The sequence below is a fragment of the Anomaloglossus baeobatrachus genome, chromosome 5, assembly GCF_048569485.1.
Source record: "Anomaloglossus baeobatrachus isolate aAnoBae1 chromosome 5, aAnoBae1.hap1, whole genome shotgun sequence".
Taxonomy (NCBI): Eukaryota; Metazoa; Chordata; class Amphibia; order Anura; family Aromobatidae; genus Anomaloglossus; species Anomaloglossus baeobatrachus.
Genome location: NC_134357.1, coordinates 466,305,294 through 466,330,963, shown reverse-complemented (window position 1 = coordinate 466,330,963; position 25,670 = coordinate 466,305,294). Strand labels below are relative to the sequence as shown.

Here is a 25,670-nt window from a genome sequence, read left to right as displayed (position 1 = left end):
GCGCTTGCCAGACCATTCCCTAAAGGTGTGTTCACACTGCTTCTTTTTCTCACCTTTTTTAAGCAGGCGACCATATAGAAGACTTTTTCTCCAGTTTTGTAAACCTGCATTTTTTTTAATGTCTTTGTTGTCATCTGAGCGTCTTTGCAACTTTTTTTTTGCTGTGTTTCTATAACGTCTTTTTAAACCCGCCACTAAGAAAATGCTAGCTTTTTTTTTTTTTTTTTTGTGCCATAGAAACGCTAAAAAAAAGGCAAAACACCTCAGCGTCTCTTTAGGCTTCATATTGACTTCAAAGTATTGAAGGTCCTCCAAGTGGAAAATGCAGGTAGACTGGTCTGGTCGCTTCTTGTAAATTATGTCTTTTGAAAGTCTGAATGCTTAAAAACAAAGCTAAAAAAAAACTGAACAGATTACGAGCAAGTCCGGTCGTACTTAGGCTATGTGCGCACTAGGCCGTTTTACCCGCGGATTTACCCGCGGTTTTGCTGCGGAAATTTCTTGAGAAATGTTTGAAATCTTTCTGCAGACATTTCCCAGCAAAACCTATGGGAAAATATAGCTGTGCGCACACTGCGTTTTTTTCTCAAGAAAATTCTTTGTGAAGATTTTCTTGAGAAAATTTCTTGAGAAAATGTGCATGTCACTTCTTTTCCGCAGGTACCTGCGGTATACCCCCGGTATTTCACTCCATTCACTGTAATGTAATTGCGAAATTCCGGGGGTATACCGCAGGTAGCAAATGATGTGCGGTATACCCCCAGTATAGCCGCGATTTACCTGCGGTAATGCTCATCGCTGCCTGCGGTTTTGCAGGGAGTGATTTCATTATGACAGAAGAAGCGGAGCGGAGTAAACACAGACGTCACACTCCCTGGATGCCGCACAGAAGCACTTCCGTGTGACCTCCAGGTGTCCGTGCAGTCTGTGTCCCGCTCCGGCCCCGCGGCTGCCTGCCCTGCAGTGTGTGTGTCTGCCCACAGTATCAGCAGCTTGTCACGCTGCAGCGCAGGCAGACACTGACACACAGCAGTGCGTGCAGCCGCGGGGATGACGGGCGCTGCTGTCAGGAGGTGAGATGAGATCATTACCTGCTGTGACGATCTCCTGCCTCCTGACGTCAGCGCGATCACTGCCGTCTATGCCCGCGGCCCGAGACTGTCACTAGCGGTGACGTCACGGGCTCTCGCGATACTGCTGACAACGTGGCAGGCATAGAAGTCAATGACAGCGCTGATGGCAGGACTGCAGGAGATCATCAGAGCAGGAATGATCTCATCTAACCTCCTGATGGCAGCGCTCGTCATCCCCTGCAGTGACCTGGGCTGACCTATTGATGTTAGCTCAGGTCACTGCATTACTCTCCCAGCCAATGGGGAACCTTCTGTTCTTCACTTACTGGGACAGTGACTATGGTATGGATCGTCGTGGGACCCCCACCCCCTTACCTCCCTTATTGGATTACGCTGGACCCGGATTTGATTTGTTCTTGTCAATAAATTGGTGAAAGAGGGAATGTGGGGAGTGTTCTTTTCAAATAAAACTTTTTTTGTTGTCTATTTTTTATTTCTTACTGACTGGGTTGGTGATGTCGGGTATCTGATAGACGCGTGACATCAATAACCCCAGGGCTTGATGCCAGGTGACATTACATATCTGGCATCAACCCCATATATTACCCCGTTTGCCACCGCAAAAGGGCAACGGGATGAGTTGGGGCGAAGCGCCAGGATTGGCACGTCTAATGGATGCGCCACTTCTGGGGCGGCTGCGGCCTGCTATTTTTAGGCTTGGGAGTGTCCCAATAACAGTGGACCTCCCTAGTCTGAGAATATCAGACCCCAGCTGTCCGCTTTACCTTGGCTGGTGATCCAATATGTGAGGGACCCCACGTTTTTTGTTTTAAATTATTTATTTAATGTAAAATAACAGCGTGGGGTGCCCCATGGTTTTGGATTACCAGCCAAGGTGAAGCTGCCAGCTGTGTTCTGCAGGCTGCAGCTGTCTGCTTTACCCTAGCTGGCTACAAAAGATACTTTTGGCTAAATACAAGGCTAGGCACCCTTTAGTGCCACATGAAAGTCACTAAAGGGTGCCAGCTTAGAATATGCAGAGGGGTGGGACATTATAATGTCTTTCTCATCTATCTATTCATCTATCCATCTTTCCCTCTATCTATTATCTATATTATTTATTGCAGTTCAGCATAAAAAAACCGCAGGGACCAACCTGCGGAAAAAACGCAGCAAAACCGCATGCGTTTTTCAAGCGGTTTTGGTGCGTTTTTTTACCGCAGGTGCGGTAATCTTCAACTCCCAGAAGTTTCTCAAGAAATTTTCTTGAGAAAAATCATTTTAGTGCGCACATAGCCTTAGAGAGAGATAGATAGATATATCTATTCCTTTTGTAACTTTTTTTTTTTGCAGTGTTTTTCGTACAAAAAAAGGACAGTGTGAAGAAACTCTAATAAAGCACTAGTCTGGAGTGACTGCTTCTATCTCTATTAATTGTCAGTATAGGGGTAGTTTATATGAGAGTCCAGATTGTCCGCTGAAGATACTTTTATTACTGTCCCTATAGTTGGCAGCAAGGTTCCTAAGTAGTAATGAGCGAGCGTGCTTGTTACTCGATCGAGCCTTGATATCTAAGTTTGAAAATGCCTACGTTTCCCATTGGCTTTCATTATATTCGGTACTCGAGTCACATCAAAGCACCCTGATCCTCAACGGAGTAGCGAGCACGCTCACCCATCACTATTGCTAACGTCTTCAGTTTTTGTATCGCTACTTTATAATTCTCACTTCCTGCAGCTTACCAAAAGGTGGAGCTCACAGAGAATGTATATGGCTTTTCCTAAATTCAATCGCTCTTTATCCTGTAGCAGTTGTCTCCATCTTCTGGATAGACTACAACCCCCAGCATATTTGTGCAGTATACAGTGTGTCCACCCATATCCTGTCCACCGCCATTAACTTGAGAACAGCGGCAGCTATAGGCACAGAAGTGGTGTTTAGGTATAGTAAAGTATCCATGCGCTATGCAATGAAAGCACCTATAGCGCCACCTGGTGGAAAACAACGGAGTTAGCATTTTTCTCTCAAACGGAACGAGATAGAGAAAAAAGTGAGTGAAAAACTTGTAGGACATCATCAATTCAGTACGAATCGACACCTTGCATACAGAAATGCTATGATATGAAACCCATGACCCCCAAAACATTGAATGCTGGTCACGCATATGGCGCTCATTTAACTTTGATGCTCAAAGTGGCCACCGTCAGCTGCAATGCACATCTGGACTCTGGACAGCATACTGTATCTTGCTGCACGTTGTGCAATATGGTAGGTGACACGTTTGCACAAGCATCTGTGATATGTCGTCGTAGGTCCTGCAATGTTGGTGAAGGGGTCGCATATACCTGCTGTTTGATGTGACCTCACAGAAAGAAGTCAAATGGGGTCAGGTCAGGTGAGCGTGGAGGCCACTCCACGGAGTCACCATACACAATGACTTGTAGGAAGGTCTCCATGAGGAATCGCTTCACGTCCGCAGCCTTGTGAGTTTTACACGTTCTAATCATAGCATTTCTGTATGCAAGGTGTCGCTTCATATTGAATTGATGATGCCCTACAACTTTGTAATTCACTTTTTTTCTCTATCTCGTTCTGTTTGAGATAAAAATGCTAACTCCGTTGTTTTCCACCAGGTGGCGCTATAGGTGGTTTCATTGCGTAGCACATGGCTACTTTACTAAACCTAGACACCACTTCTATGCCTATAGCTGCCGCTGTTCTCATGTTAATGGCGGTGGACAGGATACGAGTGGACACACTGTATATGCAGTAGAATTCAGAGACCATGAGCGTATCTGCTTCTGTCTGTCCATGTAGAGTTATCTTTGTCCTATACTGATGAATGGCTTCTATTCCTCGGATGAAGGTGGACGCTTTTTCTGACCTCCTGACTATATCTAAACTACTAAGAATGTCTACGTGCCACTTACTGAGCAGACAGTTTTGGCAATGTTTTAAGTTCTACCCGCTCTCCTCTTCCAAGCAGCTTTGTAAATCATCGGCTTGATCTGGCATTATAGCGCAGGAGCTTTGTAATGACTTCTCCTAAGGCTACATGCGCACGCTGCTTCTTTTTCGTGTTCACAAAATGCAGCCAAAACTGCAGCCAAAACTGCAACCAAAACTGCACCTTGTCAGAGAGAGCCTGGAAATGTCACAAAAAATGTAGGTGCTTTTTTGGTGCGTTTTTGCTGCTTTTTTGGTGCGTTTTTGGCTGCAGTTTTGTCAACAATTGTTTCATGTATTTTTCAGTTCAAACAAGCCCATAAAGCTTGTTGAATTGAAAGAAAAAAAAAATTAGAAATAAATAAATAATTAAAAAAAACTGGCGTGCGGTCCCCCCAATTTTAATACCAGCCAGATAAAGCCATACGGCTGAAGGCTGGTATTCTCAGGATGGGGAGCTCCACGTTAAGGGGAGCCCCCCAGCCTAACAATATCAGTCAGCAGCCGCCCAGAATGGCCGCATCTTCCCTTCCCGATTTGCCCTGGTGCATTGGCAAATCGGGGTAATAAGGAGTTATTGGCAGCCCATAGCTGCCACTAAATCCTAGATTAATCATGTCAGGCGTCTATGAGACACCCTCCATGATTAATCTGTAAATTACAGTAAATAAACACACACACCCGAAAAATCCTTTATTAGAAAAAAAACACAAACACATTCCCTCATTACCAATTTATTAACCCCGACAAAGCCCTCCATGTCCGGCGTAATCCAGGATGGTCCAGCGCCGCATCCAGCTGTGCTGCATGGAGGTGACCGGAGAAGCAGCAGACACAGCCGCTCCGGTCACCTCCATGCAGCAAATGAAGACAGCCGCGCGATCAGCTGAGCTGTCACCGAGGTTACCCGCGGCCACCGCTGCATCCAGCGGTGGCCGCGAGTAACCTCAGTGACAGCTCAGCTGATCGCGCTACTGCGTGGAGCTGACAGGAGCGTGGAGGACGGGACTTTCAGCGGTGGCGGTGAGAGGGGTCCATCATCTCCCCTGTGCGGGGACAGCGGTACTTCGGGGAACACGGGGAGGACGGGACTATCAGCGGCGGCAGCAAGAGGGGGATGGACATTGGCAGCTGAAAACATTGATTTTTCCCTCTCGCTGCCGCCGCCGCCGCTGATAGTCCCGTCCTCCACATCATCTCCCCTGTGCGTGCACGCTGGGGACAGTGGTACTTCGGGGAACACGTGAAGGACGGGACTATCAGCAGCGGCGGCGGCAGCGAGAGGGAAAAATCAATGTTTTCAGCTGCCAATGTCCATCCCCCTCTCACTGCCGCCGCTGATAGTCCCGTCCTCCACATCATCTCCCCTGTGCATGCACGCTGGGGACAGTGGTACGTCGGGGAACACGTGGAGGACGGGACTATCAGCGGCGGCAGCGAGATGGGGATGGACATTGGCAGCTGAAAACATTGATTTTTCCCTCTCGCTGCCGCCGCTGCTGATAGTCCCATCCTCCACATCATCTCCCCTGTGCGTGCATGCTGGGGACAATGGTACTTCGGGGAACACTATCAGCGGCGGCAGCGAGAGGGGGATGGACATTGGCAGCTGAAAACATTGATTTTTCCCTCTCGCTGCCGCCGCTGATAGTCCCGTCCTCCACATCATCTCCCCTGGGGACAGCGGTACTTCGGGGAACACATGGAGGATGGGACGGGACCACTTGCCTGACCTCACTTCCTGACAAATCACCTGCGTTTTTGGTACCAAAAACGCAGGTAAAAGGCAGGTAAAATGCACCACTTTTGATTAGCATGCATTTTTCCTGCGTTTTTGATGCCCTCATTGATTTCAATGGGTGACAAATGTTGACAAAAACGCAGGAAGAATGAACATGCTGCATTTTTTTTGTCACAAACTTTTGACAAAAAAAACGCTGACAAATAAACTGCAATGTGCGCATGACAAATCTGACTTCTCATAGACTTTGCTGGGAAGTCAGATGTCAGAAAGTTCTGCTGACAAAACTGCAGCCAAAAAAGCAGCAAAAAAGCAGCAAAAAAAGCAGCGTGCGCATGTAGCCTAAGTTTACACTTTCCTTGTGTCCCGTGTAGAGGAACAGACAAATTACATTAATGCGGAAAATGGATCCGCTGCATTAATGATGTAAACCGACACAGGCAGACTCCACTAATAATTACGTGGTTCCGTTTGGTCTTCAGATTTTGGAGCGGAAGAAAGCGCAGGTTGCAGAACTTTTTCTTCTGTTCTGCAAATTTACACAAAGCTCAACCCAGATGTATTTTACAACAATCAAAGGCTTCCCCCTGGGAATTGTGCAAATGGAAACATGAACTTCGCCCAAGGCCGGAGTCACAGTTGCGCGTATCTCGTGCGAGTCTCGCATCGCATCACCCGGCTCGGCCTGATGCTCTCCGGACAGCAGCATCTCAGCTGCATAGAAATACATGCAGGCGATCCACTCCTGTCAGGAGAGTGTGGCCGTGCCAGGTGATGTGATGTGAGACAAACCACCGGGGGGGTCACTCAGAAATCCCCCGCGCTGGCTACCAGTACGTCACAATCGGGGGGTAACAAGTGGGGGTCACCCCTCCTTTATACCTCCCGACCGACAGACAGAGCACGTGACGCGCTCTCTAGCGCCCCTCTTATAGTCAGGCCAATTATGGAATTGCCCGACAATAAGCAAGGAGGCCGCTATACTACTTATGCCGATTATTGAAGGGTCCCCGGTGAGAGTAAGGTATATATTCCCCCGACCTCCGCGGGCGGAATATATAAAATCTCCCCGAATCTCACAGGCCTCCCCACAATAATCCTTGGCACAATTCGCTGCCACCAACCGATTTACGGTAACTATTAGCCGAACACACAGACGTGGGATTCAAGATCGAGATAACAGAACAGCCCAAGATTAATTATATAATTTAATCAGCCTAAAGCACACTAGAAACTACAATATATACAATAGGGAATCTACAGAATATACATATGTCAGAGTACAGTTACAATCAAAGCATGGGTTACAAACAGGCATACACAGTTCCAGCAGTTACCTTGTTGCGTCTGGCCACAGGGGGGCGCTGTAGACCAGGTTTCCAGGAACTCCCTCACAGGTCTTTCCCAACCAGGCCCCCGAGCAGAAGAACACTGGAAAATGGCCGAAGTAGGGTTATCAACCTGGGCAATCCAGGTCCCCTCCTACCTTAGTGACCTCACAGGGAAGCACTGCCACTCCCCCTGCATGGATCAGAATTATCCAGCAAAGGGGATATTGGCCATAACTTTGCCTGGGAGCGTCGTAGGCAGACGCCAATGCTCTCATTGTGACAGTTATGAATTTAGCTACAGAACGAGGGGACTCATGACCTGTCTGCCAGTTCCCCATTGGCTGATATCACGCCTGGGGCATTTCCCAATGTCCTGCTCCCATAAAAAGGGTGTGCCGGCATCGTCCACATGCGGAGACACCATTTTTATGGTTGCCATATTTATCGGAAATATGGCTTGCGAGATATGAACCATTTTTTACTGGAGTCGTTCTGTCTGGCTATTTCCATAGCCTTGCTAACTAGCTAGCAGCCCCCACTACAGGGTGACGGCAGGGAGTCATCCTGTGTCCATTGTCCCTAAGCCACCTAATTTCCATATCACAGGACATGGCCATGGGATTTGTTGCTAAACCAGTTGTGTGAAGGAAAGGGGGGGGTGACACCAGGAGTCCTCCAGGAGCTCGACGCCAGAAAACCGTTCTGCCGAGGACATTGCGCAACCTGGCACTGCTGGACAAGATGAGGAGGAGCTCACCCAAGGTTCCTCAACGAGCCAGATGCCAGCCCTCCGCTCTGAAAGGGACAGTGAATCGCCTAGCTCTGCAGCGGGCCGCAGATCACCACGTGCCATTCCACCGAGCCTGGGAGGCTCGGATAGCCTTCTTCAAATGGCTATGGCCCTTCTCCAGGCTGGAGACCAGAAGGGCTACAAGGAACTCCTGGCAGAGCGCAGGGCAGAGCGGCACGCAGAGCGTGAGGCTGCGGAGCGAGAGCGGCAGGCAGCGCGTGAAGAGCGAGAGCGACAGGCAGACCGTGACTACCAGCTGCAGCTAGCTCAGCTCCGGCCCTCATCAGCCACATGTGACCTTCGAGACACCAAACTTCCAAAGGTCCGTGTTGAGGACTTCCCAGTGCTGGAGAAGGATGGAGACTTGGACTCTTTCTTGACTGCTTTTGAACGGACTTGCTTGCAGCACCATCTGGACAAGGACCAGTGGGCCAAATACCTGACCCCCCGTTTAAGGGGTAAGGCCCTGGATGTCCTTGGGGACTTGCCTGCTGAGGCAGATCAGGGCTACGACACCATCAAGCGGGCCCTGATCCAACAGTACAACCTCACTCCAGAGTCCTACCGCAAGAAGTTCCGGAGCCTACAGAAGGGACCAAAGGACTCCTGGGCTGACCACCGGCGGGCACTTGCCCGAGCTGCCGACCACTGGACCCAAGGCCTGCAGCTTTCCACCGGACCGGAGATCCTGGACTTGTTCATCACGGAGCAACTCTTGTGGAACTGCCCTGAGGATCTCCGCCAGTTCATCCGAGACCAGAAGCCAAAGGGGTCCACGGCTACAGCTGCCCTTGCCGATGACTACACCAACAACCGGGCCCCTGAGGCCAGGAGAGCGGCCACCAGCAGCACCTGGAGAGGGGGTAAGATGAATTCTGCGACTGCCCCACCTGCCCCTAGACTGCAGGGGGTGTCCCCCTCCACTCCCCTCTCCAGGCCCGTGGCAGAGCCAAGACGGTGCCACCAGTGCAACCTACCTGGACACTTCAAGGCCATGTGCCCTCAGCGTCCCAAGGCCCCGGCTCCGTCCCCGTCCCAAGGGCCGCCCAAGGTGTATTGTGTGGGTGGGGGTGGTGGTAGGTCCCTGGACAGCTTCCAACCTGTCACCGTCGGCCGGTCTGTGACCATAGGACTGCGAGACAGCGCCTCGGAGGTGACTCTGGTGCGGCCTGAGATGGTGTCCCCCAAGACTTGATCCCTGGAAAAACCCTCGCTGTCTCCGGGATTGGAGGCATTGACCCGGCGCTGCCTGTTGCTGACATTTATGTGGACTGGGGCGCAGGGCGGGGGGTGAGGGAGGTGGGGGTAACTGATCGGATCCCCGCAAACGTGCTACTTGGGACAGATTTGGGGCAGATAACCTCCCAGTTTGGGCCCCAACCAAGGGCTGAACCTTCAGCCAGTACTGACATGACTCCTAACAATGTTAATGTGTATTCTATGAATGATGTGAGGGAGGAGGGAGTGAACTCTGATATTTCTGCTTGCATAGACACCATAGACACACACTCAGCTGCAGCTGTGACAGGGGAGGGGGTCAGAGAAAGGTGTGACAATGCCTCTACAAGTAACCAGCCTGTGAGCTGGGATCTGTTGCCCTCTGCAGGGATAAGCAGAGAGCAGGGTGCTGCAGGGGGAGGACCAGTGTGTGGGGTGGGGGCTACCACAGCAAATGTGGGGTCCCCAGAGATTTCACAGCGGGGTTCTGTTGCTGCAGGAGGGGAACAGGCAGGTGAGATTGGGGCCGGTCCAGGAGCGGAAGTGCTCCCAGGTAAGATCTCGGTGCATGGTTCCCCCACAACCGGGGTGTCAGGAAGCCAGGTAGGTCTGCCTGAACCGGCGACTTGGTCAGGAACGGAGGAGGAGCAGGCACGACCCACGGTCGCAGCGGCTGTGGCCGCTGTCACCCGCAGTGGGAGTGCTGGAAGCCAAGGGGCCTCCCGGAGGTCCGATAGCTCTTCCCCTTCTGACCAAGTGGCAGCCGAGTCAGGTGGAGGCCAGGACACAGGTCCCGGGGTACTGACTGAAGATGTGACAGTCTCGTCGATTCTGGCCACATCTAGTCAGGGGTTTCAGGCAGCGTTAGAAGCTGACGACAGCCTGAAAGCTCTTAAGGAGCAGGCGGCACAGCCTCCCTCGGACTCGGACCCGGAGCGAGTGGTCTGGGACCAAGGACGGCTGTACCGGGCCACGGTCCAGCAGGGTTCACCGGAGGCGTGGCCCAGGGACCGACAGTTAGTGGTACCCTATCCGTTCCGGACGGAGTTGTTGCGGATCGCACATGAGATTCCGATGGCCGGACACCTAGGGATCGCTAAGACCAAGGCCAGGTTGAACCAGCATTTCTACTGGCCAAAAATGGGGGCCGATGTGGCTGCCTACTGCCGTTCGTGTGAAACCTGTCAGAGAGTGGGGAAGGCGGGGCCACGCCCCAAAGCCCCACTGGTATCTCTGCCAATCATCGATGAGCCTTTCAGGAGGGTGGCTGTGGATCTGGTCGGCCCGCTGGCCATCCCCAGCAGCTCCGGGAAACGCTTCATACTGACGGTAGTGGACTATGCCACCCGGTACCCAGAAGCAGTGGCCTTGTCGTCCATTCGGGCTGACAAGGTGGCCACCGCATTGCTGGAGATTTTCTCCCGAGTGGGTTTTCCCCAGGAAATGCTCACTGACCGGGGGACCCAATTCATGTCCCAGCTGATGGAGGCCCTCTGTAAGCAAGTCCAGGTGCGACATCTGGTGGCCAGCCCGTACCATCCACAGACTAATGGCCTGTGCGAGCGGTTTAATGGCACCTTAAAGCAGATGCTTAAGATGTTGGTCGACTCCCATGGGCGTGACTGGGAGCGGTATCTCCCACACCTGTTATTTGCTTACCGGGAGGTTCCACAGGCCTCAACAGGATTCTCACCGTTTGAGCTCCTGTACGGGCGACGTGTGCGGGGCCCCCTGGCTCTGGTGAAAGAGGCTTGGGAAGGGGATTTGGCCACCCCTGGAGTGTCGGTTATCGAGTATGTCATGCGCTTCCGGGACAAAATGCAGGCCTTGACGCAACTGGTACACGACAATATGGCTCAAGCCCAGGCCGATCAGAAGCGTTGGTACGACCAGAACGCTTGTGAGAGGACCTACCAAGTGGGTCAAAAGGTGTGGGTACTGGTCCCCGTACCACAGGACAAGCTTCAGGCAGCCTGGGAAGGCCCATACCTCGTGTACCAGCAGCTCAACCCTGTAACGTACCTGGTCACCCTGGACCCTGCCCGTGGAAGGCGGAAGCCCTTCCATGTGAACATGATGAAGGCACATCATGAGCGGGAGGCATGTGCGCTCCCCGTGTGCAACCTGCCCGAGGAGGGAGAAGCGGAAACCCTCTTGGATATGCTAGCCCAGGTTAGGGCAGGCGGATCCATTGAGGATGTGGAGGTTGGCCACCAGCTCTTGGAAGACCAACGGTCCCAGCTGTGGGCCACCCTCCTCCCCTTCCGGGGGTTGTTTACCAACCAGCCCGGAAGGACTGACTTGGCTGTCCATCACGTGGACACTGGGGATCATCCCCCGATCCGGCGTTCAGCATATCGGGTCTCCCTGGAGGTGCAGCAACACATGCGCCAGGAGATTGACGAGATGCTGAAGCTGGGGGTGATCCAGGCATCCAACAGCGCTTGGGCCTCGCCTGTAGTCCTCGTCCCTAAGAAGGACCGAACCACTCGGTTCTGCGTGGACTACAGGGGGCTCAATGCGGTCACGGTCGCCGATGCGTACCCAATGCCACGCATCGATGACCTGCTCGATCAGTTCGCCGGGGCTCAGTACCTGACCATCATGGATCTGAGCCGGGGATATTGGCAGATCCCCCTGACTCGCAAGGCCAGGGAACGCTCTGCCTTTATTACCCCATTTGGACTGTACGAGTCCACGGTGATGCCATTCGGGATGAGGAATGCCCCTGCCACTTTCCAGCGGATGGTCAACACCCTGCTCAAGGGACTTGAAGGGTACGCGGCCGCGTACCTGGATGACATTGCCGTCTTCAGTCCCACCTGGGAAGATCACCTAGAGCATCTAGCACAGGTGCTCAGGCGGATCCACCAGGCAGGTTTGACCATCAAGCCGGGAAAGTGTCAGCTGGCCATGAGCGAGGTCCAGTACCTCGGTCACCGGGTAGGCGGGAGAACACTGAAGCCCGAGCCTGAGAAAGTGGAAGCCATCGCATCCTGGCCCACCCCCAGGACCAAGAAGCAGGTGATGTCCTTCTTGGGGACCGCTGGGTACTATAGGAGGTTTGTTCCATGCTATAGTAGCCTGGCAAAGCCCTTGACGGACCTCACCAAGAAGAAGCTGCCCTCTGCAGTCGATTGGACAATGGACTGCGAGACAGCCTTCCGGGCCCTAAAGGACGCCCTGTCCAGCCCGCCCGTGCTACAGGCAGCCGACTTCACGCGGCCGTTTGTAGTACAGACCGACGCCAGTGACTTCGGCCTCGGTGCGGTGCTCAGCCAGGTGGACTCTGCGAGCCAAGAGCACCCAGTCTTGTACCTGAGCAGGAAGCTGTTACCAAGGGAAGTTGCCTATTCCACGATGGAGAAGGAGTGCCTGGCCATAGTGTGGGCCCTGCAGCGTCTGCAACCCTATCTATACGGGCGCCACTTCATCGTGGAGACGGACCACAATCCCCTCAGCTGGTTGCACACCGTCTCTGGGACGAATGGGCGATTGTTGCGATGGAGCCTTGCGCTCCAGCAATACAACTTCACCATTCGCCACAAAAGGGGCCGTGACCACGGTAACGCAGACGGGCTGTCCCGACAAGGAGAGGTCGCGGACGGGCGCACGGGGGAACACCGGAGTGTGCTGCCCCCTAGCGCCCTCAAAAGGGGGGAGGTGTGAGGTAAATCCGGAGATATGACGATAAATCATGATATTCAAGTATGTCAGGAAGCCCTCTCCTGGTGTCACCCCCCCCCTTTCCTTCACACAACTGGTTTAGCAACAAATCCCATGGCCATGTCCTGTGATATGGAAATTAGGTGGCTTAGGGACAATGGACACAGGATGACTCCCTGCCGTCACCCTGTAGTGGGGGCTGCTAGCTAGTTAGCAAGGCTATGGAAATAGCCAGACAGAACGACTCCAGTAAAAAATGGTTCATATCTCGCAAGCCATATTTCCGATAAATATGGCAACCATAAAAATGGTGTCTCCGCATGTGGACGATGCCAGCACACCCTTTTTATGGGAGCAGGACATTGGGAAATGCCCCAGGCGTGATATCAGCCAATGGGGAACTGGCAGACAGGTCATGAGTCCCCTCGTTCTGTAGCTAAATTCATAACTGTCACAATGAGAGCATTGGCGTCTGCCTACGACGCTCCCAGGCAAAGTTATGGCCAATATCCCCTTTGCTGGATAATTCTGATCCATGCAGGGGGAGTGGCAGTGCTTCCCTGTGAGGTCACTAAGGTAGGAGGGGACCTGGATTGCCCAGGTTGATAACCCTACTTCGGCCATTTTCCAGTGTTCTTCTGCTCGGGGGCCTGGTTGGGAAAGACCTGTGAGGGAGTTCCTGGAAACCTGGTCTACAGCGCCCCCCTGTGGCCAGACGCAACAAGGTAACTGCTGGAACTGTGTATGCCTGTTTGTAACCCATGCTTTGATTGTAACTGTACTCTGACATATGTATATTCTGTAGATTCCCTATTGTATATATTGTAGTTTCTAGTGTGCTTTAGGCTGATTAAATTATATAATTAATCTTGGGCTGTTCTGTTATCTCGATCTTGAATCCCACCGCTGCCACCAATATGTCACAAACCACCGGGGGGGTCACTCAGAAATCCCCCGCGCTGGCTACCAGTACGTCACAATCGGGGGGTAACAAGTGGGGGTCACCCCTCCTTTATACCTCCCGACCGACAGACAGAGCACGTGACGCGCTCTCTAGCGCCCCTCTTATAGTCAGGCCAATTATGGAATTGCCCGACAATAAGCAAGGAGGCCGCTATACTACTTATGCCGATTATTGAAGGGTCCCCGGTGAGAGTAAGGTATATATTCCCCCGACCTCCGCGGGCGGAATATATAAAATCTCCCCGAATCTCACAGGCCTCCCCACAATAATCCTTGGCACAATTCGCTGCCACCAACCGATTTACGGTAACTATTAGCCGAACACACAGACCCCCTGGCTCTGGTGAAAGAGGCTTGGGAAGGGGTTTTGGCCACCCCTGGAGTGTCGGTTATCGAGTATGTCATGCGCTTCCGGGACAAAATGCAGGCCTTGACGCAACTGGTGCACGACAATATGGCTCAAGCCCAGGCCGATCAGAAGCGTTGGTACGACCAGAACGCTTGTGAGAGGACCTACCAAGTGGGTCAAAAGGTGTGGGTACTGGTCCCCGTACCACAGGACAAGCTTCAGGCAGCCTGGGAAGGCCCATACCTCGTGTACCAGCAGCTCAACCCTGTGACGTACCTGGTCACCCTGGACCCTGCCCGTGGAAGGCGGAAGCCCTTCCATGTGAACATGATGAAGGCACATCATGAGCGGGAGGCATGTGCGCTCCCCGTGTGCAACCTGCCCGAGGAGGGAGAAGCGGAAACCCTCTTGGATATGCTAGCCCAGGTTAGGGCAGGCGGATCCATTGAGGATGTGGAGGTTGGCCACCAGCTCTTGGAGGACCAACGGTCCCAGCTGTGGGCCACCCTACACCCCTTCCGGGGGTTGTTTACCAACCAGCCCGGAAGGACTGACTTGGCTGTCCATCACGTGGACACTGGGGATCATCCCCCGATCCGGCGTTCAGCATATCGGGTCTCCCTGGAGGTGCAGCAACACATGCGCCAGGAGATTGACGAGATGCTGAAGCTGGGGGTGATCCAGGCATCCAACAGCGCTTGGGCCTCGCCTGTAGTCCTCGTCCCTAAGAAGGACCGAACCACTCGGTTCTGCGTGGACTACAGGGGGCTCAATGCGGTCACGGTCGCCGATGCGTACCCAATGCCACGCATCGATGACCTGCTCGATCAGTTGGCCGGGGCTCAGTACCTGACCATCATGGATCTGAGCCGGGGATATTGGCAGATCCCCCTGACTCGCAAGGCCAGGGAACGCTCTGCCTTTATTACCCCATTTGGACTGTACGAGTCCACGGTGATGCCATTCGGGATGAGGAATGCCCCTGCCACTTTCCAGCGGATGGTCAACACCCTGCTCAAGGGACTTGAAGGGTACGCGGCCGCGTACCTGGATGACATTGCCGTCTTCAGTCCCACCTGGGAGGACCACCTAGAGCATCTAGCACAGGTGCTCAGGCGGATCCACCGGGCAGGTTTGACCATCAAGCCGGGAAAGTGTCAGCTGGCCATGAGCGAGGTCCAGTACCTCGGTCACCGGGTAGGCGGGAGAACACTGAAGCCCGAGCCTGAGAAAGTGGAAGCCATCGCATCCTGGCCCACCCCCAGGACCAAGAAGCAGGTGATGTCCTTCTTGGGGACCGCTGGGTACTATAGGAGGTTTGTTCCATGCTATAGTAGCCTGGCAAAGCCCTTGACGGACCTCACCAAGAAGAAGCTGCCCTCTGCAGTCGATTGGACAATGGACTGCGAGACAGCCTTCCGGGCCCTAAAGGACGCCCTGTCCAGCCCGCCCGTGCTACAGGCAGCCGACTTCACGCGGCCGTTTGTAGTACAGACCGACGCCAGTGACTTCGGCCTCGGTGCGGTGCTCAGCCAGGTGGACTCTGCGAGCCAAGAGCACCCAGTCTTGTACCTGAGCAGGAAGCTGTTACCAAGGGAAGTTGCCTATTCCACGATGGAGAAGGAGTGCCTGGCCATAGTGTGGGCCCTGCAGCGTCTGCAACCCTATCTATACGGGCGCCACTTCATCGTGGAGACGGACCACAATCCCCTCAGCTGGTTGCACACCGTCTCTGGGACGAATGGACGATTGTTGCGATGGAGCCTTGCGCTCCAGCAATACAACTTCACCATTCGCCACAAAAGGGGCCGTGACCACGGTAACGCAGACGGGCTGTCCCGACAAGGAGAGGTCGCGGACGGGCGCACGGGGGAACACCGGAGTGTGCTGCCCCCTAGCGCCCTCAAAAGGGGGGAGGTGTGAGGTAAATCCGGAGATATGACGATAAATCATGATATTCAAGTATGTCAGGAAGCCCTCTCCTGGTGTCACCCCCCCTTTCCTTCACACAACTGGTTTAGCAACAAATCCCATGGCCATGTCCTGTGATATGGAAATTAGGTGGCTTAGGGACAATGGACACAGGATGACTCCCTGCCGTGACCCTGTAGTGGGGGCTGCTAGCTAGTTAGCAAGGCTATGGAAATAGCCAGACAGAACGACTCCAGTAAAAAATGGTTCATATCTCGCAAGCCATATTTCCGATAAATATGGCAACCATAAAAATGGTGTCTCCGCATGTGGACGATGCCGGCACCCCCTTTTTATGGGAGCAGGACATTGGGAAATGCCCCAGGCGTGATATCAGCCAATGGGGAACTGGCAGACAGGTCATGAGTCCCCTCGTTCTGTAGCTAAATTCATAACTGTCACAATGAGAGCATTGGCGTCCGCCTACGACGCTCCCAGGCCAAGTTATGGCCCATATTCCATGTTGTGGATTTTGTCCATAACTCAAGCCAGGGGTGGAGCAGTGCTCCCTGTGAGGTCACTAAGGTAGGAGGGGACCTGGATTGCCCAGGTTGATAACCCTACTTCGGCCATTTTCCAGTGTTCTTCTGCTCGGGGGCCTGGTTGGGAAAGACCTGTGAGGGAGTTCCTGGAAACCTGGTCTACAGCGCCCCCCTGTGGCCAGACGCAACAAGGTAACTGCTGGAACTGTGTATGCCTGTTTGTAACCCATGCTTTGATTGTAACTGTACTCTGACATATGTATATTCTGTAGATTCCCTATTGTATATATTGTAGTTTCTAGTGTGCTTTAGGCTGATTAAATTATATAATTAATCTTGGGCTGTTCTGTTATCTCGATCTTGAATCCCACGTCTGTGTGTTCGGCTAATAGTTACCGTAAATCGGTTGGTGGCAGCGAATTGTGCCAAGGATTATTGTGGGGAGGCCAGTGAGATTCGGGGAGATTTTATATATTCCGCCCGCGGAGGTCGGGGGAATATATACCTTACTCTCACCGGGGACCCTTCAATAATCGGCATAAGTAGTATAGCGGCCTCCTTGCTTATTGTCGGGCAATTCCATAATTGGCCTGACTATAAGAGGGGCGCTAGAGAGCGCGTCACGTGCACGTGCAAGTGTGACTCTGGCCATGCACAGAGCAGGCGGAAGGAAACACACCAAAGTAGTCACCGTGGCACGCACCTTGCCAGACATGTTGGACACTTTCTTATGTAACGTCTTGGTTGGTTTACTTTATACCAGTGGTTTGGGGGGTTTTTTTTAGCCAAAATAAATTTGTCTGGTGACGCAAAATTTGGTATCAGGAGTTGGTGTATATGCAAGTGTCAAATTTATTGCTTCACAAATCTATTATGACGCTTAGTAAATCTCATTTTATTATGTCTTATACTCCAGTCACATCCAAAGCTGCATTCAGAATTTTCCGTGGCTTATTTTTGTTCAGTCTTCAGCTGCCATCTTTACCCTTTCTTGTTCAGCCGCATCTTCTCTGCTGGCTGAAATGGGGAGAAATGTTTCCTCTGTAGAATTCTTAGGTTGTGCACGTGGCTGCTCTGCCACCTTGTGGTGAAACCTTATACTGCACATCTTTCATCCTACCCTGATATTATTGGTTTTATTTGATGGACCTGTGCCATTTTTCTTTTCCCCATGGATGCTGATCGCAAGGACTCTGCTTCCATTAAACCAATTTTATTGCATATTTGTGAACTCCAGTTAAATATACAAAACATAAAAGGTATTAAGATTTATTATACAGATTTATGTACAATGCTTTAACCCTTTCAGGCCCAAATCAGTGCTATACACAGGATCCGTCTCCTCGCGGCTATGTTATAAGAAGTCATTCTGACGGGTCACAATAGTTTGGGATCCTCCTTAGAAGGGTCTCGCCTCTACTTTGAGGATATACTGCATTTTGGTCATTGGTTTTCTGCCTAGAACATGCTGGAGCCATACAATCAGTAATTTTCGGGAGAGCTGAGTCTTTGGTATGAGAACAGCGACTGCTGATCAGTGTCTTCTCGTCCGGCTCCTCAGAATACGGTGATCTCGATCTCGCCGTCCAGCGTCAGCGTTTCCTGTAGTTCTCTGCAGATCTTGTCCGTCTTTCCAAACGTGTGCCGACCTTTCTGACCTAAGATATAAAATAATGACACTTGGTTACTAAAGCTGACCCCCGAGAGGTCCGTGCATGCTGCACATGGGGACTGAGTTTGGCCACAACCCTGTAAACCGTGGTTTCTGACGAAAGGATGTAAAATTGTCCATTTTTCGTCCAGAACAAAAAAGATGATATTTTTTTTTCCACCCGCCGTATCCTCTGTATAACATTTGTTTTTATATATCCTCAATTTAAAAAATTATACAAGGTCAAATACAGTTTTCTATGGTAACATATGATCCAGGCACCATTCATATGACATCTGGTTTTCATGCACCCATTGACTTTAATGTGCAAGTCTGATCCAAGAAAACGGTAGTGCATGCTGCCATTGTTTACATCGGACCATCGGTAAAATCGGTCATGTGAACTGCCAAATTGGCGAGTGTCCTGTCCATTTTGTATAGTTACAGCGCACAGACGTAAAATCCGCATGTGTGAACAAAGCCCTATACTGCATCGCTGGACGTGCATCATACACAGCTGCCGCTATACTCACCAAATGACACGATGGTCTCTCGGGCGGTGATCCTCACGTCCTCCGCTTCTGATTGGCACAATCCTGCTATCTGGTCAATGCTGGCAGTGCCCTGTTGGTAAGAGAAAACGCCATTACTCATATAGACAACCAGTGTGTGTGGATATAGAGGTTTTTGTATGTTAAACACTATCGTCATATATTGAAATGTTCTTGTTGACTTTGTTACAAATTGTCAGAATGCAAGATCTCTGCTTGCTACCAGTAAATGGCAACACTCACAGTAATATTTCTCAGAGTTGGGGGTTTGGTACAGTGTTATCAAGTTTATTCAGTCCTCCGTGAGCACAAATGTGTACAGTGGATCAGTCCAGATACATAATATACAGTGTGTCCACCCATATCCTGTCCACCGCCATTAACTTGGGAACGGTGGCAGCTATAGGCATAGAAGTGGTGTCTAGGTATAGTAAAGTAGCCATGCGCTACGCAATGAAACCACCTATAGCGCCACCTGGTGGAAAACAACGGAGTTAGCATTTTTATCTCGAAAACGGATTAAGATAGAAAAAAAAGTAAATTACAAAGTTGTAGGGCATCATCAATTCAATACGAATCGACACCTTACATACAGAAATGCTATGATTAGAACGTGTAAAACTCACAAGGCTGCGGACATGAAGCGATACCTCATGGAGACCTTCCTACAAGTCATTGGGTATGGTGGCTGTGTGGAGTGGCCTCCACGCTCACCTGACATGACCCCATTGTACTTCTTTCTGTGAGGTCACATCAAACAGCAGGTGTATGCGACCCGTCCACCAACATTGCAGGACTTATGACAACGTATTACAGATGCTTGTGCAAACGTGTCACCTACCATATTGCACAACGTGCAGCAAGATACAGTATACTGTCCAGAGTCCAGATGTGCATTGCAGCTGACGGTGGCCACTTTGAGCATCAAAGTTAAATGAGCGCCATATGTGTGACCAGCATTCAATGTTTTGGGGGGGGGGGGGGGTCATGGGTTTCATATCATAGCATTTCTGTATGCAAGGTGTTGATTCGTATTGAATTAATGATGCCCTACAATTTTTTTATTCACTTTTTTTTTCTCTATCTTGTTTCGTTTTCAAGATAAAAATGCTAACGCCGTTGTTTTCCACCAGGTGGCGCTATAGGTGGTTTCACTGCGTAGCGCATGGCTACTTTACTATACCTAGACACCACTTCTATGCCTATAGCTGCCGCCGTTCTCAAGTTAATGGCGGTGGACACACTACAGTATTTGCTGACCACAAGCAAAGGTCTTAAAGGGAATCTGTCACCAGATATCTACTCCCTCATCTGAGAGCAGCATAATGTAGACAGAGACCCCGATTCCAGCAATGTGTCACTTACTGAGCTGTTTGCTGTCCTTTTGATAAAATCAGTGTTTTCTCTGCTGCAGATCTAAAGAGCTCATGAATATGCTGGACTACATGGCAGCATGTTATGTAGTCCTCTAATGATAACATCACTGTGTAATCAGCAGTAGATTATCAAAACTACACTAAGCAGCCCAGTAAGTGACACATCGCAGGAATCAGGATCTCTGCCTCTACCTTATGCTGCTCTCAGATTAGGTGGCAAAAACCTGGTGACCGATTCCCTTTAACTTGTATTCTAGTTCTTCACCAGTTGGAAAATGTGTTAGATTTTGGGGTTTTATGTAAGTAAAGAACCAAAATTGAACTGTATATTGTGTTCTACAACTGTCTAAGACGAGAATGTACAATGGGGGCCCTCCATAGCAAAAATTAAAACATCGAGTCTCCTTTCTGGTGCTGTCATACACTACCACACCTCGACCTACCAGGGCCGGAGCTCCCCAATCTCTCCGGCCATGGGGAGGCCTAGTAGAAAAAGGATGGGGCTAAACCAGCCTCTTGCCTTCATGCGCTACGTCACAATGGTGGCCCAGTTGTATTTATACAGTTCCAGAACTTTTCAGTATACAATGTTTGCGATGTAATATTTTCTGTACAGGATTATACACCTGAATGATGAGTGTTTTTCTTTCATGTGTAACAGAATTCTGAACTTTACCAATGTTCGTGGGAAGGGTGCACTTACTTTCAGGTGTTTCAGGGCCAAGCAAGCCGATCTCTGCAGCTTCACATCTTTATCGGAGAGGAGCTCAGTGTAATAGAGGACTGCCTGTAGAGAAAGGAAAGGGGATAAACCCAAGAGACACCGCACAAGTAAGAAGCAGACATGATTTGGAAAGGCACACACCTGTCTATATAGGACCTCACAGTGCATGTCAGACCAAATGAGAATCATGAGGTCAATGGAACTACCCAAGGAGCTCAGAGACAGAATTGTGGCAAGGTACAGATCTAGCCAAGGTTACAATGGAATTTCTGCAGTACTTAAGGTTTCGAAGAGCACAGTGGCCTCCAAATACTTAAATGGATGAAGTTTGGGACCACCAGAACTCTTCCTAGACCTGGCCGTCCAGCCCAACTGAGCAATCATTGGAGAAGAGCCTTGGTGAGAGAGGTAAAGAAGAACCCCAAGATCACTGTGGCTGAGCTCCAGAGATGCAGTAGGGAGATGGGAGAAAGTTCCACAAAGTCAACTATCCTGCAGCCCTCCACCAGTTGGCCGGACTGAAGCCTCTCCTCCGTCCAAAGCATATGAAAGCCCTCAGAGTTTGCAAAAAAATCACATGAAGGACTCCCAGACTGAGAAATAAGATTCTCTGGTCTGATGAGATGAAGATCGCACTTTTTAGTGATAATTCTAAGCGGTATTTGTGGAGAAAACCAGACAATGCTCATCACCTGCCCAATACAATTCCAACAGTGAAACATGGTGGCAGCATCATGCTATGGGGGGGGGATTTCAGCTGCAGGGACAGTACGACTGGTTGCACTTGAAGGAAAGATGAATGCGGCCAAGTACAGAGATATCCTGGAAGAAAACCTCTTCCAGAGTGCTCTGGACCTCAGACTTGGCGGAAGGTTCACCTTCCAACAAGATAATGACCCTAAGCACATAGCTAAAATAACAAAGGAGTGGCTTCAGAACAACTCTGTGACCATTCTTGACTGGCCCAGCCAGAGCCCTGACCTAAATCCAATTGAGCAACTCTGGAAAGACATGAAAATGGCTGTCCACCAATGTTCACCATCCAACCTGATGGAACCTGAGAGGATCTGCAAGGAAGAATGGCAGAGGATCCCCAAATCCAGGTTTGAAAAACATGTTGCATCATTCCCAAGAAGACTCATGGCTGTACTAGCTCAAAAGGGAGGGTGCTTCTACGCAATATTGAGCAAAGGGTGTGAATACTTATGACTATGTGATAGTTTAGTTTTTCTTGTTTAATAAATTTGCAAAAATTTCTAAATTTCTGTTTTTTTTCTGACAAGGTGGAGTGCAGAGTGTACATTAATGAGAAATAAATAAACTTTTTTGAATTTACCAAAATGACTGAAATCAAACAAAGAGTGAAAAATTTAAAGGGGTCTGAATACTTTCCGTACCCACTGTATATACAGCTGGAGTATTTCTCACCAGAGCAAGCCGGGAATGCTGGGAGATTTCAGCTCTGAAACTTGCAAACAGAGCATGCTGCAAGTTCTCGTGAGTGCAGGTTTGGAGTATAATAAAGGAAGTAACTCAGGATCAGTAGAGTGATGTATGTACACAGTGACTCCACCAGCAGAATAAGGAGTGCAGCTCTGGAGTATAGTACAGGATGTAACTCAGGATCAGTACAGGATAAGTAATGTAATGTATGTACACAGTGACTGCACCAGCAGAATAGTGAGTGCAGCTCTGGAGTATAGTATAGGATGTAACTCAGGATGAGTACAGGATAAGTAATGTAATGTATGTACACAGTGACTGCGCCAACAGAATAGTGAGTGCAGCTCTGGAGTATAATACAGGATGTAACTTGGGATCAGTACAGGATAAGTAATGTAATGTATGTACACCGTGACTCCACCAGCAGAATAGTGAGTGCAGCTCTGGAGTATAGTACAGGATGTAACTCAGGATCAGTACAGGATAATGTATGTGTAAAAGATCCCCCACACTTCTCCGAACACATTAGCTGAAGGTTGACAGATGCCAATTTTGGCCGACCCTCTGTTGTACACAAGGTGGACAGATGTTGGGGGAGTGAAGGAATCTCAGTAGCTGCCCTTTTGTTTTCAGTGAAGGTAAGTCTGGCAGCGGCTTTCCCCTCTTTCCATGGTGAAAAGATCTGGGGAATATATGCTGGGCTGACAGCCATCTCTGGTATGGCAGGATTTAGTGACTGCACTGTGTATGTGAATTAAAGGGGTAGGAATTAAGGGGAAACATTTTTTTCCCTGAGAGTGCCACACTTGGCTGGTGATCAGAGGAATATGAACTTTCTCTTTAATTTTGATATTGGAGACTGTGGGTCAAGAACAGGGAAAATTCAGACATTGTCCTGCTTTCTGCATAAACATTCCTCAGCCGGTCCCGTGGGAATCCTGATTTACCCCACATGGATTCTGCGGTCAACTAAAGGGAGCATAAAAAGAAAATAAATATCCCAGAAAGAGATCAAGAAAAGAACGTGGGAACAAATTGCTGCGACACCCAATCCTTAAATTAATGCACAATGGCAGCGCATGTACTGGACCCCACCAGGTTGCTACATCGGGATGTCTGATATCTTATGTTCCTCATACAGACGCCTTATATCACGTTTCAGAATTTCAGTCACAATCCAAATATTGCAGCAACAGACACTGACAGATCCAATGGCTTCAGTAATGGGGCTTTGTCCATGGTAACCAATCACGGATTTCTGACTTGTATCAATCTGTAGACTGTGAGCCCTCGTGGGCAGGGACCTCTCTCCTCCTGTACTAGTCTATGCCTTGTATTGTTCATGATTATTGGACTTTGTATATATCTTTTCACATGTAAAGCGCCATGGAATAAATGGCGCTAGAATAATAATAATCCGTTCCATGAGTTAGACTGACTGCATTGACATTTTCTATTAGTAAGTGGATGAGCTGTGCTGCCATCTAGTGGACAGAAGATTATTACACCCTAAAGTAAAAAAAATTAATTCATCAGGACACAAAAGCATAAAGGACGAACAGAAGGAATTCTAACGAAAACCAAATGTAAAACCTTTGGACTTTGTATACTACAATTAAGTAAATTAATAAGTCAGGAGTGCTGGGGCCTCTGGTGGGACAACATCACAATCTTAAAGGGAATTTCTCTAGTATAAATGTGGCCTAATCAAAACAGAAAAGTAAAGGAGTGGATATGCGTTTCTTTACATCCCGTAGACTACAAAGCTGCGTTCAAATGCCGGTGCAATGCTGTGGCTTTTCATTTCAGACCTCCTGTGCCGCTGCTGTCTTTTTACTGCTTCCCTGCATGATCCCTTAAAGGGAACTTGTCACCTAGACAAAAACACTGTTTAGCTGTACATATAGGGTTAATCTGCAGGTAAATAGCGTTACAATGCTGTTTACTGATAGTGCGGCTACCAGGAGAAAATGAATTTATTTCCATCCAGGAGCCACCGGCTTTCAGTCATAGAGGGGTGCCCAGATCGGCTCAGTATAAGCACACCCATGCACTTTTATTGACAGCTCTACAGCACATCTGTGCAAAAATGTCTGTCAATCAAAGTACTAAGGCCCGATTATAGTGAACAATGACTAATCGCTCTCTTCACGACCTCTTATGACTGAAAGCCGGTGACTAAATAGAGGAAATAAGTTTATATTCTCCCGGTAGAATTTTGATTGATAGACATCTTTGTACAGATGAGCTGCAGAGCTAACTATCAATCAAAGTGGATAGGCATGCTTATACTGAGCGATGACTGTAGCTGATCTGTGCCCCCCTCTATGACTGAAAGCCGGTGACTGAAAGGGAGGAAATAAGTTCATATTATGCCGGTCTCTGGCTTTCAGTAAGCCGGCTGGACAGCATATTAATGCTATTTACATGCAGATTAACCCAACATTTGCTGGTAAATTACATTTTTCAAAGTGACAGATTCCCTTTAATCTTTCAGTGAAGCCTAAAAAACCATGTGGCCTTTTGCAGCCGAAGGTTATAAGCCGCAGAATGACCGCTGCCTGTGAACGCATCCGATTAGCTGGCCACTGGTGCAGATACATTCTGATCACACCTCCTGCATTTGTCGGCTTTGATCCGATGCCTGGTTTGCCCCCGATAAGCAGAACCGCTCTGATCATCAGTCACATCACATACAAATTACTGTCTGCAGGAACTGAACGAAAATATTCCATCCAGGCACAGGGATGGGACTTCCCATGGATTTATTTTTGTTTGTTGTTTTACAGGACCAATACCGGCCTCAGCCAAGAGTCATGGATGTTCTGCTCATCCGGGCAGCGCTACCCACCTTCTGCTTGAAGTGCTTGTTCGCGGAGGCTCTGATGAGGAAGCTGGCGGCTGCTTTGCAGAGTTTCATGTTCTCATCTATCTGGAACGTGGCCACGATCTTCAGGAACTGCGGCAGGGGCTGGAGCCGTGAGATCCGTTTTGCTTTCAGCTTTTTGATCTTCTTCAGCCTCCCGGGAAGTTGCAGGTCTCCAATGAGAGTGACTGCGCAGAAGGAGAGAGACGCGATTACAATGTGACGTGTACAACGCTCCGAGGTCTGGGTGAGGTTTGTAAAAGGCACAAAGTTTTAGGGGCAGAGTCGTTCACCCAAAATGTTGCTAACAGTACAGTGATATTAATGCCTAAGACACACGGCATGAAAATCGGAGTGAGTGGAATGCGATAAAACATCGCATTCCACTCGGACCAATATTAGCCTGTGTGTCAGCACCCATGAGCGATTATTTTCTCAGCCCTAATCGGACCGAGAAAACAGTTGCAGCATGCTGCGGGTGCAATGCGAGACTCTTTCTCTCGCACCCATTCAAGTCTATGGGGCAAGA

General features: G+C 49.9%; 1 protein-coding gene across 5 annotated transcripts in view; it reads right to left on the bottom strand.

Annotated features, from left to right (window-relative positions):
- Nucleotides 1–17,785: 17,785 nt before the first annotated feature.
- The window catches only part of RIPOR3 (RIPOR family member 3), a 259,002-nt gene continuing 251,117 nt past the window's right edge, over nt 17,786–25,670 (bottom strand). For all 5 annotated transcript variants that reach the window (XM_075350608.1, XM_075350607.1, XM_075350606.1 and 2 more), the window contains 4 exons: nt 25,127–25,329; nt 20,812–20,895; nt 18,715–18,805; nt 17,786–18,188 (listed from right to left, as the gene is read on the bottom strand). In XM_075350608.1, the coding sequence (XP_075206723.1) occupies nt 18,088–18,188; nt 18,715–18,805; nt 20,812–20,895; nt 25,127–25,329 (479 nt within the window). In that variant the 3' untranslated portion in view covers nt 17,786–18,087. The remainder of the gene's footprint in view (nt 18,189–18,714; nt 18,806–20,811; nt 20,896–25,126; nt 25,330–25,670) is intronic.